At 42.3% G+C, this 19,850-nt stretch overlaps 1 protein-coding gene and 1 pseudogene across 1 annotated transcript; both read right to left on the reverse strand.

Annotated features, from left to right (window-relative positions):
• Positions 1-239: 239 nt before the first annotated feature.
• On the reverse strand, positions 240-13,851 carry LOC139561914 (oligosaccharyltransferase complex subunit ostc-like). The gene is made up of 4 exons (XM_071379337.1): positions 13,456-13,851; positions 9,604-9,697; positions 8,731-8,928; positions 240-784 (listed from the first exon to the last, which is right to left on the reverse strand). The coding sequence occupies exons 1-4, from the start codon at positions 13,592-13,594 to the stop codon at positions 766-768; spliced, it is 450 nt and encodes a 149-aa protein (XP_071235438.1). The 5' UTR covers positions 13,595-13,851; the 3' UTR covers positions 240-765.
• A 481-nt stretch (positions 13,852-14,332) lies between these two features.
• On the reverse strand, positions 14,333-15,180 carry LOC139561282 (small ribosomal subunit protein eS4-like; annotated as a pseudogene).
• Between the last annotated feature and the right edge of the window lie 4,670 nt (positions 15,181-19,850).

Below are 19,850 nucleotides of genomic sequence, written 5' to 3' on the forward strand. Positions count from 1 at the left end.
CCCAATAGAAATTTGAGTTCACCAAGTAGCTTCAGCCCCTCGCCATATGACTGACAGCTAGCAAGATGCGCACACAGCAGAGCAATGGGTAGTGTGCAATTTTTGGTGTCCACTTTTGGCTTGTGAGCCCTACTTTCAGAACTACTGGTTATAAAGATTACAAAAGTACCGAAGAATCCATTTAAGTAAGAAGGATATTACTAGTATATTATAAAAAATGTGATTAGAGAATGACAAGCTTTCTGGAAATAACATTTATTTAAGTTCCTAATAGACACACTAAATGAGATGTTGGAAGGCATTTAGGAAGGTAGAATGGTCTACAAAACATTACTTATCAATAACCCCAACAACCCACAAATTTACTGCTTATTCAGATTTATAATCAAGAAAGTGTCCCTCCTTCCAATGGGTGCATCTCAATGGTCTATAGTGGCTTTGTCTCCACATATTCTCGCCATCTGCATTACTGAACTGAAGACAGGTTAGCAATACAGCCTGTAAGGGAATTCCATCGCACCATTTAAGTGGAAGGAAAGGAGACAAGGATAGGAAGCCTCTTGACTATTGAGATGCACATTGTGACATTTAATACATCACTCAAACATGGTCAAAGGCTTATTGCCAGGGACAAATGTTACTGTCAATTCTTCATTTGCAATTTAAATCTCTTATCATAATGTTTTAGGCCAGCTTAAATCAATCGAAGCTTAAACCTTTGGCAGTCCTTCGCCATTCTGTCTTCGTAATGTGTTGTGTCCATCTTCAACCCATGAGGTACCCACTGAGGAGAAATATAAAAGGAAAGGTAGAGACAGATTAGAGTCGGCTTCCAACATAGGTACAGTGAAAATACACAACACTTGACACATTTGTCTGCAGTTCAGGTAAAGAGCTGACTGATATCATAGACCATAAATATGAGCATCACATTCTGCTAACGCAACTCACAACGTAAATGACAGCTCTAGTTTTGATGGCACAACACCACTGAGTGCCTGGACGGGGGATGTTTCACCGCCTGGTACAGAAACTGCACCGCTAGCAACTGCAGGGCTCTACAGTGGGTGGTGCGGTCTTCCCAACACACACTGCCTGCCCTCCAGGACACCGACAGCACCAGCTGTCACAGGAAGACCAAAAAGATCAAAAGACATCAACCACCCGAGCCACGGCCTGTTCACCCCGCTATCATCCAGAAGGCAAGGTCAGTACCAGTGCATCAAAGCTGGGATCGAGAGACAGAAGCTGTTTTTCAATCTCAAGGCCATCAGACTTAAATAGCCATCACTAGCCAGCCTCCACCCAGTACCCTGCCCTGAACTTAGTCACTGTCACTAGCAGGCTACCACTCGGCTACTCAACCCTGCACCTTAGAGGCTGCTGCCCTATGTACATAGAATCAGTGGCCACTTTAATAATGGAACACTGGTAATTTTCTATATTGTTTACATACTGTTTTTCTCATTTCATATGTAAATTCTGTATTCTAGTCAATGCCATCCAATTCAACTATTTTTGTATATATTTACACTATTCTATCCTACAGATATTCTAAATATTTTATCCACATAGTGTCCATACATCCCATCACACACATTTATATACTGTATATTTTAACACTTTTTTAATTTAACCTTTATTTAAAAACTAGGCAAGTCTTAAGAACAAATTCTTATTTACAATGACAGCCAAACCCGTACGACGCTGGGCCAATTGTGCGCCGCCCTATGGCACTCCCAATCACGGCCGGTTGTGATACAGCCTGGATTCGAACCAGGATGTCTGTAGTGACGCTTCAAGCACTGAGATGCAGTGCCTTAGACCGCTGCGCCACTCTCGGGTGTCCCAAGTGGGGACTATAATCCGGACTCCAACATTGCTCATCCTAATATTTATAGATTTCTTAATTTCCTTTCTTTTACTTTTAGATGTGTGTATTGTTAGATATTACTGCACTGTTGGAGCTAAGAACAAAAGCATTTCGCTATACCCGCAATAACATCTGCTAAATATGTGTATGCAATTTTTTTGTTGTTGATTACAACAAATTTCAAAAGAGGGTTGTCCTGCAGGGCTTTACAAAACATTCAAAGACAGGGGTGTGTTCAGTACAGTGTTCAACATTTATTTGAATGGAAGCGGTTCTGTACTGAATGACCAGTTGAAGAACGATGCGATTATGGTGGCAATCTGCAGTTCAAACCACAACAAAGAGGTCACCTCGCCACCTTTGAGTAAACAGCTTAGGGATGGGGTGGTAAAAATGTAACCACTTCTATTCAGACAGAGCTATGGATGCAAGGACTAACCATCCATGATATCAACATAATAGTTTTAAACATGTTTTGAAGCTATACAGTGTTTAAAATGGAACTATAAACAATGGTGTAAAACAAGCATATTTGGAGTTTTGGTGGGGTTAAACCAGGGGTCGGCAACTGTTATGACTGGAAGAGTCATGTCAGTCGATAGGGGACCAAACATTCTACAAATGCATCATACAGCAATTCGTTAATTTCAAGTGAAAACAAACAGCAGTTACCTAGCCATCTACAGCCATCTTCCACCTCTGAACCAATGCTCTACAAAAGATGCGCTGGATTTGCTCTAAAGCTGACCTAATTGTCACAACAAGCAACTCTTTGATAGGATAGTTGAGATTGATGTTTGGGTTTTGGACAAACAGCCTTCCTATCCGCATGGTCCTAAAGCCTGGCTAAAGTGCATAATTGTGCCTTTTAGAATGATTTTAGTAGCCTACGGTATTTCAAATAGTTGGGTATGAGCAAGGCTGCATTTTTTTGGGAGGGGGGGGGGGGGGGGTCTACTACTAGTGGTGTAAAGTACTTAGTTAAAAATACTTTAAAGTACTTTTTCTTGACTACATTCCTCAATTAAATAATGTACTTTTTACTCCATACATTTCCGACAGCCAAGAGTTCATTACATTTTGAATGCTTAGCAGGACAGGAAAAGGGTCCAATTCATACACTTATCAAGAGAACATCCCTGGTCATCCCTACCGTGTCTGATCTGACGGACTCACTAAACAAATGCTTCGTTTGTAAATGATGCGAGTGTTGGAGTGTGCCCCTGGCAAGCAGCAAATAAATTTAAAAAAAAATCATCAATATTGCGCCGTCTGGTTTGCTTACTATAAGGAATTAGCAATGATTTACACTTCTACTTTTTGATACTTAAGAATATTTTATCAATTACATTCACTTATGATATTTAAGTATATTTAAAACCAAATACGTTTAGACTTGTACTCAAATAGTATTTTACTGGGTGCCTCACTTTTACTTATGTCATTTTCTATTAAGGCATCTTTACTTTTACTCAATTATGACAATTGGGTACTTTTCCCACCGTCTACTACCACTTCTGATTTAAAGATGTAAAAAAATGTATATATTGTATTTACCTTTATTCAAACATGGAAGTCATTTTTTAAATTAGCCCAGCACAATACAAAAACAAGTATAAATAAATAAACAAACAGACTAGGGCTGTCCCCACATCTGTTCTCTCGACCAATGACCAATTGATTGGTTGAAATGTTTAAACATGTATTTTTCCATATACAGTGCATTCGGAAAGTATTCAGACCCCTTCCCTTTTTCTACATTATATTACAACCTTATTCTAAAATGGATGGAAATGTTTACTCAATCTATACACAATACCCCATAATGACAAAGCGAACAGATTTAGACATTTTTTAGCTATGAGAATATAAATTTTGTTCAGGTGCATCCTGTTTCAATTGATCATCCTTGATGTTTCTACAACTTTGAGTCCACCTGTGGTAAATTCAACTGATTGGACATGATTTGAAAAGACACACGTCTATATAAAGTCCCACAGTTGACAGTGCACGTCAGAGCAAAAACCAAGCCACGAGGTCGAAGGTATTGTCCGTAGAGCTCCGAGACTTGATTGTGTCGAGGCACAGATCTGGGGAAGGGTACCACAAAATGTCTGCAGCATTGAAGGTCCCCAAGAACACAGTGGCCTCCATCATCCTTAAAATGGAAGTTCGGAACCACGAATAATGGTTGGCCTGAATGCCAAGTGTCACATCTGGAGGAAACCTGGCACCTTCCCTACGGTGATGCATGTTGGTGGCAGCATCATGCTGTGGGGATGTTTGTCAGTTGCAGGGACTAGGAGACTAGTCAGGATCGAGGGAAAGATGAACGGAGCAAAGTACAGAGAGATCTTTAGGACCTCAGACTTGGGTGAAGGTTAACCTTCCAACAGGACAACTCTAAGGACACAGCCAAGACAACGCAGGAATGACTTCAGGACAAGTCTCTGAATGTCCTTGAGAGGTCAAACCAGAGCCCGGACTTAAACCCATTTGAACATCTCTGGAGACCTGAAAATAGCCGTGCAGCAACGCTCCCCATCCAACCTGAGCTTGAGAGGATCTGCAGAGAAATGGAAGAAACTCCCCAATTACAGGTGAGCCAAGCTTGTAGCGTCATACCCTAGAAGATCCGAGGCTATAAAATGCTGCTAATGGTGCTTCAGCAAAGTACTGAGTAAAGGGTCTGAATTTTTTACATTTTATTTATTTAACCAGGTAGGCTAGTTGAGAACTGCGACCTGGCCAAGATAAAGCAAAGCGACACAAACAACAGTCACACATGGAATAAACAAACATGCTTATGGAGCAGCACTGATGTAATGACGTGATCTACATGACATTAAAGAGGTCCAACCAACCTTTTGGTAAAGAACGTAGTGATGAGTAGTAAAACTGTCTCCTGTGAAAAATGAAGGGCGCTATGATAAACGGCATCTAACACTCAAACCGCCATAGGCAAACAGCTGCTGATGTTTGATAAATACAAAGAAATAATAATAATAAAATTATGCCCTGCTCCTTCCATGACTTTTTGCTAAGTTTACTTTCCTCTGCTCATTTGTCAGAAATTTTAAATCACTAACATAAAAGTATTTAGAGCCTTTACCTTTTTTTCGTACCTATCTTCAAACTAACCCAATGTGCTGTAAGACGTTGGTACCCAGCCAGGCGCTAATGCGTCTCTCTCTTCTCACTGTATGGATGATAAATTGTGCACCTTACTTCACAATTTAATTTAAATTAGGCCTAACTGAATGAGGGTGAAGAGGTAGATTTAATTTAGAAAGGCAATAGTGTAATGAGTTTGTGTTTTGCCTATTTGTCAGCAGCAAATAATTTGACCAAACGCTTTGGGGGTTGATATCATTCTTTTACATTTTACTTTGTAAAAATAAGCTATTATAGGACTGTTTCATTTACTATAACTGTATTACTAATCAAATTTATTGTGAGGAAATTAAAACATGGTACATGTTGCAGTAGGCCTTCAGAATCATCCAAAACATATCCATGACTCTATCCAGGGAAGCAATATATGGGTTACTTAGCCAGCAATGAGGGGGGCAGCACACTTGAGCATACAGTGCATGACGCTACAAGCTTGGCACAGCTGTATTTGGGGAGTTTCTCCCATTCTTCTCAGAAGATCCTCTCAAGCTCTGTCAGGTTGGATGGGGAGTGTCGCTAAACAGCTATTTTCAGGTCTCTCCAGAGATGTTTGATGGGGTTCAAGTCCGGGCTCTGGCTGGGCCACTCAAGGACATTGAGACTTGTCCCAAAGCCACTTCTGCGTTGTCTTGGCTGTGTGCTTAGGGTCGTTGTCCTGTTGGAAAGTGAACCTTCGCGCCAGTCTGAGGTCCTCAGCGCTCTGGAGCAGGATTTCATCAAGGATCTCTTTGTACTTTGCTCCGTTGATTTTTTTCTCGATCCAGACTAATCTCCCAATCCCTGCTGCTGACAAACAGCATGAAGCTTCCACTACCATTCTTAACCGTAGAGATGGTGCCAGGTTTCTTCCAGACGTGATGCTTGGCATTCAGGCCAAAGAGTTCAATCTTGGTTTCATCAGACCAGAGAATCTTGTTTCCCATGGTCAGAGTATTTAGGTGCCTTTTGGAAAACTCCAAGCGGGCCTTTTACTGAGGAGTGGCTTCAGTCTGGCCATTCTACCATTAAGGCCTGATGCTGCAGAAATGGTTGTACTTCTGGAAGGTTCTCTCATCTCCACAAAGGAATTCTAGAGTTCTGTCAGAGTAACCATCGGGTTCTTGGTCACCTCCCTGACTAAGGCCCTTCTCCCGATTGCTCAGTTTGGCCAGGCAACCAGCTCTAGGAAGAGTCTTGGTGGTTCCAAACTTCTTCCATTTAAGAGTGGAGGCCACTGTGTTCTTGGGGACCTTCAATACTGCAGAAATATTTTGCTACCCTTCCCCAGATCTGTGCCTCCACAAAATCCTGTCTCTTGTCTAAGGACAATTCCTGGTTTTTGCTCTGACATGCATTGTCAACTGTAGGACCTTATATGTGACTCATTTCAGGAAACTAGGTGTATGTCACGCATCACAACTTCTCAGGAGAGCAATTTGAACTAAAATATTGTATTATATCAAAATGCATTTTTTTGGCAGAAATGCCTTCTGGAACATGTAAACATTTTCATGTGCCTTAACAAACTTGTATGCCATCTGTAAATATGAATACAATTGTTAAATTACGAAAAAGTCAGCAACCTTCCCCCTATCCATGATTGGCTGCGATAATGAGTGGGCTGGACATGCCGAGAGACGAGTTCAGATTGGTCTGCCATGTGGCACGCTTCTGTCTATAACATGAGCTGGTCAGTATGTGTCGGTAATTCTTTCTAACACAGCTTTTTTTTTAAAGATATATCACGCAGTAGAACTGCATAAGTGTTGCTCTCCACTCTCCGGAGGACCGAGTTTTGAAATTAGCTAAGGAGATGGAGAAAATTCTGGCGTTTGGTAGCGAATTTGCGGACAGAGTCGAAAAGACAACACAAAAGGCTGTTGTATAAAACACCTGTCTCCGGATTACATCTTCAAACTAACCCTAACCCATTTTTTATTTTATTTGAACCAGTTAAGAACAAATTCTTATTTACAATGACGGCCAAGGAACAGTGTTCCAGAAGGCATTTCTGCCAAAAAATGCATTTTGATAAAATAAAAAAAATGTGTTCAAATTGCTCTCCTGAGAAGTAGTGATGCGCGACATACACCTAGTTTTCCTGAAACAACTGCCTTGTTCAGGGGCAGAACGACAGATTTTTACATTGTCAGCTCAGGGATTCGATCCAGCAACCTTTCAGTTACTGGCCCAATGCTCTAACCATGCTCTAACCTCCCCTAACCCTAATTAACGGCATCCATGACAGAGGGAGAAACGTCCATCCATGTATATGGGTAAGATAGTCTAACTAGCTACATTTTCAGATATTACACGTTTCTAATTTAGTCAGAAAGTCACTTAAAATTTTAAGTTAAATTGTGCTGTTAGCTAGCTAACGTTATGCGTATGATCTGTGTAGTAATATTATTCATATCTCAGAGCCATTTGCATTGCTAGTTATAGCCTAATGTTAGCTAGCTAACATTGGACCTGGTTAGTTAGCTACCTGCAGATTCATTCAGGGTAGTAATGTTTTGAATTGGGATTATGGTTCAGCTAGCTAGCTGCATGTCTCAACAAAAGACTCCACTATGCAAGTAACCATTTCAATAGAATGTTCATGTCACTGTGACAACTGTCAATAGACGCAGCTGGGGGGGAATGGAATTATTTTATTATGACTTTATTTTTCTCAGCGGGGACGGGGGTCCCCTCGAGATCAGTCTCGGTTCACTGACAAACTGAAATGGTCCACCCACACAGACAGTTCAACCTCAGGAGGCTGAAGAAATGTGTCTTGTTACCTAAAACCCTCACAAGCTTTTACAGATGCACCAATGAGAGCATCATGTCGGGCTGTATCACCGCCTGGTACAGTAACTGCCCACAACCGCAGGGCTCTCCAGAGGGTGGTGCTATCTGCACAACGCATCACCGGTGGCAAACTACCTGCCCTCCAGGACCCTTACAGCACACAATGGCCAAAAAGATTGTCAAGGACAACAACCATCAGAGCCACTGCCTGTTCACCCCGCTACCATCCAGAAGGCGAGGTCAGTATAGGTGCATCAACGCTGGAACCGAGAGACTGAAAAACAGCTTCTATCTCAAGGCCATCACACTATTAAATAGCCATCACTAGCACAGAGGCTGCTGCCTACATACAGACTTGAAATCATTGGCCACTTTAATAAATGGATCACTAGTCACTTTAGTGTTTACATATCTTGCATTACTCATCTCATATATTTATACCTTATTCTATACTATCCATTGCATCTTAGCCTATGCCGCACTGAAATTACTCATCCATATATTTATATATTCTTATTCCATTCCTTTACCTAAGATGTGTGTATTAGGCATTGTTGTGGAACTGTTAGATATGGCTTGTTCGATATTGCTGCACTGTCGGAACTAGAAGAACAAGCATTTTGCTACACTCGCAATAATATCTGCTAACCATGTGTATGTGACCAATAAAATGTGTTACTATCTGTTACTATCAAGAGTGTTACTTGTGTTGATGATTAGGTCCCCTTTAAACCAGACAAACAAATGTGTAAAAACACAGCAACTTAATGGTTTTAAATGGGAGCAGTAGGGTGGGGAAGTGTTGCGCTGTCCGTCATAAAAGTAGCAAATTTCTCCCCACCCCACAGAGTGTCATGTGTTTTAGGTTGGAGGCACGATTGGAAATCTTCACAAGAGAGTAGACTTACGGCAGTTTCATTCTCATGAACACTCTGGCCATGAAGAAGCTGAGCAGGACACTGACAAAACCGATGAACAACAGAAGGAAGCGGTTGAGTTTGGGGATGTTTGGGGCATTCGAGCGATCCAGGATTATGAAGCCCAAGCCTCCCATGGTGAAGAGGAAACTGGAGGCCAACCCTTCCATGATGTATTGGCCATTCACTCTTCATAGGAAAGAGAAAAAATAAGATGGTTATGTGACTACCCCTCTCAAATTTGTGCAATACAATGCAGATAATGAATGGAGTAAATAATAGCCCCAGGCATTGACAATGCAGAAACAGCATACACTTGGGAAGTGTTAGCTCTCGAGGGGGGGATAACAGTTGAAGGGTTCTCAGTCGAACGTATGGACCACAGCTGGCCCAATGTGTACTACAGTCCCAACGCTCTGTTTTAACATTTAGAAACTTGAATAATCCTTGCAATGCGGTTTTGGAAACATTTGGAACTGAACTTTCATATAGGCAAGAAATCATTTTTCAAATAGAACCGAAACACTTTTTGTACGTCGTCTCAGCACAGTTGCACAGGGCAATATCCATTAGAGTGCAACTGGGTAGGAAGTATTGTACGTCGGCTGGAAGAATGTGTTATTCAAAACACAGCCACTTGCAACTGTGCCAAAACTAGGTACAGTAAGGGTATCTTTCATATAAAAAATAAAGAAATTGCGCCGATATGAAAATTTAGAAATGTTTCCAAAACTAACGCAAGCAAGGCGTATTAACATTCAGACACAGCGCCAGGCCTCTTAACATATTCCCCCCGCAAGGCAGATAGGCACTAGCATTAGTCTACTGTACATGAATGGGCAAGGAAAGGGGCTGCGTACTTACCTGTATGCCAAAAAGGCGACAGGCCGCTGGTGTCCATGTTCATCGGTCATTGACCCCACACTAGGTGGTTCCACAATGACATCGTAGATGATGCCTGCAGATGGGAGACACGAGGAAATCAGTTAGCCAACTAGCTAGTAGCAAGAAGGAAAATCAATAGTTATGCACTGGCATAATAATATGAATTGGGATGGTAAATGCCATGTGTAAGTGTGAAGGAGGGTGCAAAGCTAGCCCATACCAGCTGAGCTGGCTTAGTAGTTTGCTACATGTTAGCCTTCTCAATCGGCTAATAAATAAATAAAAACACTTTATTAGCCACAGTTTTGTGAAAGCTACTCTGAAAATAGCGTTTACCAAGCTGCTAACAATAACGTCAATGTCACTTAAAGGTTTAACTAAAGTTACTTTGAAAACATACACTACATGACCAAAAGTATGGGGACAACTGCTAGTCAATCATCTCATTCAAAAATCACAGGCATTTAACATGGAGTTGGTCCCCCCTACAGCACTTAGCTGTCATTTAGTGCTACAGCACTTGGCGGTCGTGTTCAGTGGAGCTTGTGTGGCCTCCCACTTCACGGCTGAGCCTTTGTTGCTCCAAGATGTTTCCACTTCACAATAACAGCACTTACAGGTGGCGGGCCAGCTCTAGTAGGGCAGAAATTTGATGAACTGACTTGTTGGAAAGGTGGCATCCTATGACGGTGCCACGCTGAAAGTCACTGAGCTCTTCAGTAAGGCCATTCTACAGCCAATGTTTGGCTATGGCGATTGTATACCTGTGGCTGAAATAGCCGAATCACCTAATTTGAAGGTGTCCACATACTCTTGTATTGTAATGAAACAGGCAGGGAGCAGGTCTCGAACCCTCGACCTTCTAGCCCGAGGTCCGGCGCGCTATCGACTGTGCCGCAAAAGCATGCTCGTGCGGCAGAGTCGATTTCCGCGCTTATAAACCCAGGGTCGTTACACTATGTATAGTGTGGTTCACTACCTCTACCTACTGAAAAATTATCATATCTAAATCTGAAATGTCATACATAGAGTTAAGAAACATGACACTGGAGTCAGATGTCAACAGAATGCTTATTTATTTTAAGCGAGTGGCTTCTAATTCGTGACCTGATCTTTATTTCGGAATGTGCAAATTCTTGCGACTTTTCTCATGGTCTGTGCTATCCGGGTTCCTTGGGATGTCCCTAGGAACCCTACCCCCCAAGCATTTTTCTACGGCTGGCCATGCTTTCCACCTGGCTACCACTACACCGGTCAATAGCTCAGCACCACCCACAGCAACTTGCCTAAGCCTCCCCCATTTCTCCTTCAACCAAATCCAGATAGCTGATGTTCTGAAAGAGTTGCAAAATCTGGACCCCCTTTCTAAAATTATCCGCCGCAATTGTTGCAACCCCCATTACTAGCCTGTTTAACCTCTTTCGTATCATCTGAGAACCCCAAAGATTGGAAAGCTGCCGCGGTCATCCCCCTCTTCAAAGGGGGACACACTCTAGACCCAAACCCATCCAATAAAGGTAAAAAATCCTGCCCTGCCTTTCTAAGTTCTTCGAAAGCCAAGTTAACTTTGCTTTATCTTGGCCAGGTCGCAGTTGTAAATGAGAACTTGTTCTCAACTGGCCTACCTGGTTAAATAAAGGTGAAATATATATAAATTTTTTAAACTGCCTGTAGCTCATATTCTTGATACCATTTAAAGGAAACACTTTGAAGTGTGGAAATGTGAATTTAATGTAGGAGAATATAACACATTAGATCTGGTAAAAGATAATACAACGAAAAAATACATGCGTTCTTTTGTTCTTTTCATTTTTCATTTTTTCACATGGGATGATTTCACTGAACAACAAAACAAAGGGAATATTGAATGAGCCATCGCATCTCCCAAAAACCTTTTCAACATACATCTGTAAAATTATAGTCTAGAAACTAAAGCTTTGGTTGTCTTTCTCTCAGGCTTCCATGTGTTCTCCCTGGACTTCCTCAATGTCCACCCCTTGAACATCAGACCCTGAGGCCTCATCTTCACTGTCACTTTCCAACCTTGTTGAGGATGGCTCTTTGTCAGGCTCAAAAAGCCTCAAATTTGCCCGGATGGCCACAAATTTTTCAACCCTTGTATTGTCAGCCTGTTGCGGGCTTTGGTGTGTGTGTGTTCCCAAACAAGGACCAGTTGCGCTGGAGGAGGCTGATGTTGGTGGGATGAAGGAGGATGAAGGAGGCAACAAGGGTAAGAGCCTCAAATCTACAAGACCCTTCCACCAGGTGGTTGATGAGATGTTGGCACGACTGCCATATTGCATCTCCATCCCAAAGCCCTTGCTTGGAAGTGTATTTCGCCAGACTGCCAAGAACCTTGCCCTCACCCAGGCGGCGCGACACGGTAGTGATGTCACCCTAGGCCTTGTTGATCTCTGCACCAGACAGGATGCTCATGCCAGCATACTTGGGCCCCAACATGTACACTGCGGCGTGTATGGGCTTCAGGCAGAAGTCTTCGCACTGTTGATGTATTTCAGAACTGCAGTTTCCTCTGCTCGGAGCAACAGTGAAGTGGGCAGGGCAGTACAGTTCAGCACCATTTCTGTTCAATGAAACGTTCCAGAACATACTGAACTCAGCCATGCTGTAGGATATATTACGGCAAGCACCAGCAGGTCAAACAAATAACTAAAATGAATGAGTGACTTAGAAAAACAAATCATGACTCGAGTCAGTAACACATCATTGCAGGGTAAGCCTACACAAAACACAGCCCTTATTTTAAGTGTTTTTAAACACTTCCCTATGGGAAAAAATGTATGGTGAAAAAACAATTGGAACCATTTCCCTGTTTGACCGCTAGGTTTTATGGGTAATATGACTCATGCGGTGGTACTCTATGGGATGCGTTCATAAATTCACTCTGGCTATCTACTCCGATTTCAGAGCACAGCATAACTAATAATTTACATACGCTCAACACCCGTTCAAAACGGTGAATATGTCAGTAAAAGACGCAAAAAAATTGTAATTGAATTGTTGCCAGCAGCACAGTTACAGTCACCGACGCTCTGGATAACATTAAAACACCCTAACCAGTTCTGCTAGGTCGAGTAAAATGGTCAGAGTGAGATTATCTAATTTGCGTCTGTAAATAGCTTGCAAACCTTAGTTTGGGTGCTTGACTGCCGTTGAGGTCAGAACGCACGAATCAACCCTACTCCTAGGCCAGAGGTTCCGTGTGCGCTCTGAACTCTGAATTTAGTAACGGAAGATCTGACAACGGTCTGAATTTACACCGAGAGCGCACTCTGGCACTCCAGATTGAATTTACTTACACACCCTATAACAAACCCTGTCATAACAGACAATGCCAAGATCATTGTGAATTGTGTCAAACTGTTTTTAATTTAGCTTATTTTGCCAAATAAACAAAAACGTATTACAATAACTGTTGGAATTCATTTTTTCCGCTATACCGTAAACGAGCCGTGACCCCAAAACCACAATATGTACTGAACCGTGGGTTTGGTGAACAGTTACACACCTAACAAGTACTAGCTAGCTAAGAAATTAGCTAACTTCTCCGTACTCGGCCCAACACTGATTAGCCGATTGAATAGGTCTGACTGAATAGGTCTGACTGCATAAATACGTGTGATGGGTGAATAAGACGTTTAATCATATTTTAGTAGGCAATACATGTACCCAACGTTAGCTATTTAGAAGCCGGGTGTAACTTTAAACATTAGACAAATCCTGTATCGAGGCTTTATAAAACCCATCGGTTACAGCTACCTAGTTAAACTGGCTAGACAGCTAACGACGCTGCAGTGTTCGACAACTTACCTCCAGTGATGAGAAAGTACGATACAATAACGATCGCATAGACTGTCATAGCCGACGGCATGTGCAGCCATGATGGCTTTTTGAGTTTTATATTGGGACATTCCAACACAGCGAAAGGTACACCGTATAATGTCTCCATTGCTAATTCAATACGAATTTACTCTTTAGGTAAACTGAGATTTCTGACTGCTACGCCGACGTGTCCAGGAAGTACCGAAAATCTAGTTGATAGATAAACACTTCTAAGTAAATACTATCATTTTTAAGCACAACTAATGCATTTCATGGACTGAAATGTTATTTCATATTTAATATAACTATTTATATACACATCTTGAAGACAATATGAACTGACATGTGACCACGGTTTATTAACTTTCAATTGTTTCGCTTACCTGTTAAGACCTTTAGTGCCAACGTAGTTATTGTGCGACACTTGATCAGGTTCTAGAAAAAAGGAACTCCCGCTTGCAGCGAACAGAAATATTCCTTCGAGGACTCTCCCAAGCCAATAGGCACTCAGCAACGCTTCCACCGCCTCACCGCCTCGTCATTACGCCGTGTGCACTGCACAAGGTGTGACACGCGCGGTAAAAAATACAAATGTGACACGCGCGGTGAAACACCGCTTTCCATTCATTTTCAGTGGAAGGGAAGCTGAGAGGACAGTGGACCATTGGACGGCGCGAACGTGGCGTGAAAAAGTTAAACATTTCCCAGCTTTATGCAAATCACCAGCGGCGACTGCTAGGCAATGACCAATCATATATATTTTATTTAACCAGGCAAGTCAGTTAAGAACGCATTCTTATTTACAATGGTGGTCTACCCCGGCCTAACCCCGACCACTTTTTTAAGTTTTTAGTTTTGTTTTTGTAAATAACATGTTTTTTATTTCAAAGCCAGGATGCCTAGACCTACATATAGGATTTAGCTGCTGCCAGCCCTGGCAGCGATTCTCTTGTCCCGCTCCTCAGCGATTGTGAGGCGGATACCCTTTCCACGGGGCAGGGACACCCACGGCTTGTTGCCCTTGCCAATGATGAAGATGTTTCCCAGCCTTGGTGGCGAAGATGTTTCCAGCGCTGTCTTTGACGTGAACCACCTCAAACGAGCCAGGGTGCCTTTCCCGGTTAGTGATGATACCAATCCGCCCCAAATTGGCACCGCCAGTCACCACGAACTTGATGTGTTCTGTGATCTTGGCGAGGTCGATGCGGACTGTGTCGTTGACCTTGATGAGGGGGTCTGGGTAGCGGATGGTGCGGGCGTCATGGGTCACCAGTGCGGGGACTCCCTTGGTACCCATCAGGTTCTTCTTCACCTTATACAGCTTGTACTGGGCCTCCTCAGCAGTGATGCGGTGAACAGTGAAACGTCCCTTCACATCGTAGATCAGACGGAAGTGCTCTCCAGTCTTCTCAATACTGATCACATCCATGAAGCCAGCAGGGTAGGTGATATCAGTGCGGACTTTGCCGTCGATCTTGATGAACCTTTGCATGCAAATCTTCTTGACCTCATCTCCGGTCAGGGCGTACTTCAGACGGTTCCTGAGGAAGATTATGAGGGGCAGGCACTCCCTCAGCTTGTGGGGACCAGTGAAGGGACGAGGAGCGAACACTCCGGTGAGCTAGTCAAGCATCCAATGCTTGGGCGCTGCAACGCGCTTCAGATGCTTCTTCGGTCCTCGTGCCATGTTGGAGTCTGCGGGGAAAAGGCGCCTGACCACGCTGGGCCAATAGATCTTTTAAACAACGTAGCAACGCCCACTTCTGCTCAACTTCCTACCCGATACATAGCTTCCTGTCCCAATCACGTCCTGTCAGCCTGATAGTAGCCATCCTAGCCTCGAAGTCGCTCGTTTTATCATTACCTCAGTATATTAATATAATCATATTTCTATAGCTTTTAAAAAAATGATTATTGTTGAAAATTGTGTTTATCTGTTCAGTTAGTGATTTTTGTAATTCGATTATTGTGTTCTGTGTCTTTTTTCGTCTCGTTTAGCTAGCTATTAACGTGCCAACTAGTAAGGTGGCTAGCAATTAGTCAACCGCCCCTACTTACCATGCCACTGTTTTACACAAGGTGCTTGAAGAGCTGCCAAAGGTAACAGTGACAGATGTACATCGTCTGGCCAAGATAATTAGCAAAGCACCGACCTCCAAGTTGGAAAAAGGTTTCAAACTTTGTCTCCAGTTACCTTTTCAACTATGAAGGTAAGTGTAGCCAAGTTGCCTATCAGACCAGACAAGGACGTTTACTCAAAACTCAAAGTGCCCAGAGTAAACTGCCTGCTACTCAGGCCCAGAAGCTAGAATATGCACATAATTAGATTCGGATAGAAAACACTCTGAAGTTTCTAAAACTGTTTGAATGATGTCTGTGAGTATAACAGAACTCATATGGCAGGCAAAAACCTGAGAAAAAATCCAACCAGGAAGTGGGAAATCTGAGGTTTGTAGTTTTTCAAGTCATTGCCTATCCAATATACAGTGTCTATGGAGTCATATTGCACTTCCTAAGGCTTCCACTAGATGTCAACAGTCTTTAGAACCTTGTTTCAGACTTCTACTGTGAAGGGTGAGAGAATAAGAGCTGTTTGAGTCAGAGGTTTGGCAGAATGCCATGAGGTAAGTCAGGCGTGCGGCCGTGAGAGTTAGCTGCGTTCCTTTTCATTTCTAAAGACAAAAGAATTGTCCGGTTGAAACATTATTGAAGATTTATGATAAAAACATCCTAAAGATTGATTCTATACATCATTTGACATGTTTCTACGAACTGTAATATCACTTTTTTGACTTTTCGTCTGAACTAAGTGATCGCACATTGAGCATTTGGATTACTGGGCTAAACTCGCGAACAAAAGGGAGGTAATTTGGACATAAATTATGGACTTTATCGAACAAAACAAACATTTATTGTGGAACTGGGATTCCTGGGAGTGCATTCCGATGAAGATCATCAAAGCTAAGTGAATATTTATAATGCTATTTCTGACTTTTGTGACACCTCTCCTTCTTTGGAAAATGGCTGTATGTTTTTCTGTGACTTGGCGCTGACCAAACATAATCGCAAGGTGTGCTTGCCTTTTTGAAATCTGACACAGTGGTTGCATTAAGGTGAAGTTTATCTATAATTCCATGCATAACACTTGTATCTTTTATCAATGTTTATTATGAGTACTTCTGTAATTTGGTGTGGCTCTGCACTTTCACTGGATGTTTGTTTGAGACAATGCATTTCTGAACATAACACACCAATTTCAAACACACTACATGCCGGTTATACAGTCAGAGATGAAGCCTAGTCTTAGGCTAAGAAGTTCCTGTCAATGGAGATCTGCATTAAGAGGCATTGCTTAGTTCATGACTAGGCTTAACCCATGTCTATGAAACCGTTTTTAGTTTAGTAATTGTTCAGGCGTCTTCCTTGCTGTTTCTGTGAACTCTGTTATGTTGGACGCATTTGATTAAATTTAAACAAGGGCATATGCCCTTAATAAAAAATGGTAAACTCATATTGTTGTAATGAATTAAGAGGCTGTTGTATGTTGCGCCAGTCTCTTCTGTTTGCTGGTCGTAACTCATGTTGAGTGATTTTATAATCTAATCATTTTCTTTTTATATCCCCACGTAGGTTGTACTGAAGCCCTCTGAGCCAGAAACAATGACACAACATCACTGTTCATGTGTTGCTGGCACTGCATTATGGAACCACACAGTTGCATTACTATTCCAGTCTGCACACTATTGCCAGATGGGAACATCAGTCGTCCCACCTGTGCACAGCTGCACAGAGGCCAGGCAGCAGTGGCATAAGCCAAGGACTAGGGTATGTTTTAATAGCTATACCACATATAAACATCATATATGTTATTGGTATTACAGTGGGGCAAAAAAGTATTTAGTCAGCCACCAATTGTGCAAGTTCTCCCACTTAAAAAGATGAGAGAGGCCTGTAATTTTCATCATAGGTACACTTCAACTATGACAGACAAAATTTTACCAGCCCTGGTAGCACAATCGATATGCTGATAGAATTTAGGCAGTTTTGTTTTCAGATTAGCCTTGTTAAAATCCCCAGCTACAATGAATGCAGCCTCAGGGTGTGTGGTTTCCAGTTTACAAAGAGTCAGATAAAGTTCGTTCAGGGCCATCGATGTGTCTGCTTGGGGGGGAATATATACGGCTGTGATTATAATCGAAGAGAATTCCCTTGGTAGATAATGCGGTCGACATTTGATTGTGAGGAATTCTAAATCAGGTGAACAGAATGACTTGAGTTCCTGTATGTTGTTATGATCACACCACGTCTCGTTAATCATAAGGCATACACCCCCGCCCCTCTTCTTACCAGAAAGATGTTTGTTTCTGTCGGCGCGATGCATGAAGAAACCAGCTGGCTGCACCGACTCCGTTAGCGTCTCTCGAGTGAGCCATGTTTCCGTGAAGCAAAGAACGTTACAATCTCTGATGTCTCTCTGGAATGTTACCCTTGCTCGAATTTCATCAACCTTGTTGTCAAGAGACTGGACATTGGCGAGTAGTGTCGTGTCTTTGACTATGCCAGATTAATTGCTATGACATGCTATTCTATAAAATAATTTCTCCGTAATTAATATTACCTGATTGAACTAATCAGGTAAATGTAATTAACTAGAGAGGGACACCACGAAATAATATTTATAGAGCTGTTATCTTCCGAATAAACTCTTAAAGATTTAGTAATATTTTACATCCATAGCAGTCACATTAATCGTCATTTTATTCAGTCTCATCTGAAAGTGGTAAATCCTTGGTTATCTGCAAGAATCCTGGCTAACAAGTTGAATCAGCAATACAAAATTGGGTTTAAAATATTTATTTACTAAATACCTAACTAATCACACAGAATCACACATAACACAATTAAATCATAACTTGATCACAAATTCGTCCTACAGGAAAACGTCCCTAGCGGGCGGAACAGATATGACAGCTTGTTACACAAAGAAAAGGGGCGGGATATTTAGTGAAAGAGCGGGAGACTGGAACAGGGTCGAAGCTGTGCTATCGTAAATACAGTATCTTATGCATTCTAAATTACCGCCCATTTGAAAAGGAGAATGCAATAAATATTTACTCTGAGCTGCGCTTCAGTAGGTTGGTGGTAGATGGAAGACCATATCGCCAAACCGAGTCCCCTGTCCTTTGAAGAATGTCTCCGGTGGTCACTGGATCCGTTGGAGTAGCGTCGATGTGTAGTAGACGGGATACTCTGACTGTCCTTCCTAACCTGCATTTGTAGCAGCTGTTGCTAACTCAACGGCTAGGAGGTATCCCTTCTGTAGTGAATACGAGTTCAAAGTTCATACCATTTACAACCAAAGTCCATGCTGATGTTGGCTTAGTTCTGTAGTTATTATCTGAACCATTCTGACATCGGATCGTCATCCTAAATGTACCCGGAACAGGAAGTTATATTTTTGTCAATGGCTTTTATAGTGGAGGGAGAGGGGTGTGTCTGAAAAGTGTATAACCCATGTCTCTTCACAGGGGCGGGCCCCTAGTTGAGCAGAAGCCCAAATTTATGAAAATCCAAATCTCTCATTTGGAAGCTAAAATTACATTTAATCTCTTCACAAATAATTTCATATTCAAACATTTGAATTAAACAACAATTCCATGTGAATCCGATACCTCTGACCTTTAGACTTTCCACAGTAGAGTTTATGTCATTCTATCATTGATGAGAATGTGTCAGAGGGCAACCGAACTGACATAATATACCTTAAGTACCACCGCATATGTTCAGTTGGTCGGATTACCAGAATATAGTTCATTTCCCCCCACTTCTGATGTTCCCAGAATCTCTATGTTAACCAAGGGGTTTTCTTATGTCACATCAGTTATAGTAGGGAGAGGGAAAAGGGGGGAAAGAGGTATTTATGACTGTCATAAACCTACCCCTAGGCCAACGTCATGACAGTAGTATGCTAGGGAGTGGAGCGCGATGTGCCCGTCTCCGAAGCCTGACCAGAAGACCGCTTCGTTTGCCCCTTTTACGGCGTCGTTGTTTAGGGTCGCCGGCTGGGATCAGATCCATTGTACTGGGTGGAAGGCAAAACACAGGATCCGCTTCGGGAGAGTCATATTCCTGGTTGTAACGATGGTGAGTTGACGTTTCTCTTATATTCAGTAGTTCCTCCCGACTGTATGTAATTACCTGGGGTACCAATGTAAGAAATAACACATAAAAAAAACAAAATACTGCATAGTTTCCTAGGAATGCGAAGCGAGGCGGCCATCTCTGTCGGCGCCGGAATTGTACGCCGTAATTGTACGGAGATTGTGACAGCCGGTTAAATGGCGTCCCTTGAGAAAGCAAGAACAAGATGTAAGTCAGGAGAA

This window comes from Salvelinus alpinus, chromosome 31, assembly GCF_045679555.1.
Source record: "Salvelinus alpinus chromosome 31, SLU_Salpinus.1, whole genome shotgun sequence".
Lineage (NCBI taxonomy): Eukaryota > Metazoa > Chordata > Actinopteri > Salmoniformes > Salmonidae > Salvelinus > Salvelinus alpinus.

Coding starts and splice junctions, on each gene's coding strand:
- LOC139561914 (XM_071379337.1), bottom strand. CDS start 13,594: ATGGAGACATTATACGGTGTACCTTTCGCTGTGTTGGAATGTCCCAAT. Junction 9,698..13,455: donor GTACTTTCTCATCACTGGAG/GTAAGTTGTCGA, acceptor TCCCATCTGCAG/GCATCATCTACGATGTCATT. Junction 8,929..9,603: donor GTCGCCTTTTTGGCATACAG/GTAAGTACGCAG, acceptor TTTCCTATGAAG/AGTGAATGGCCAATACATCA.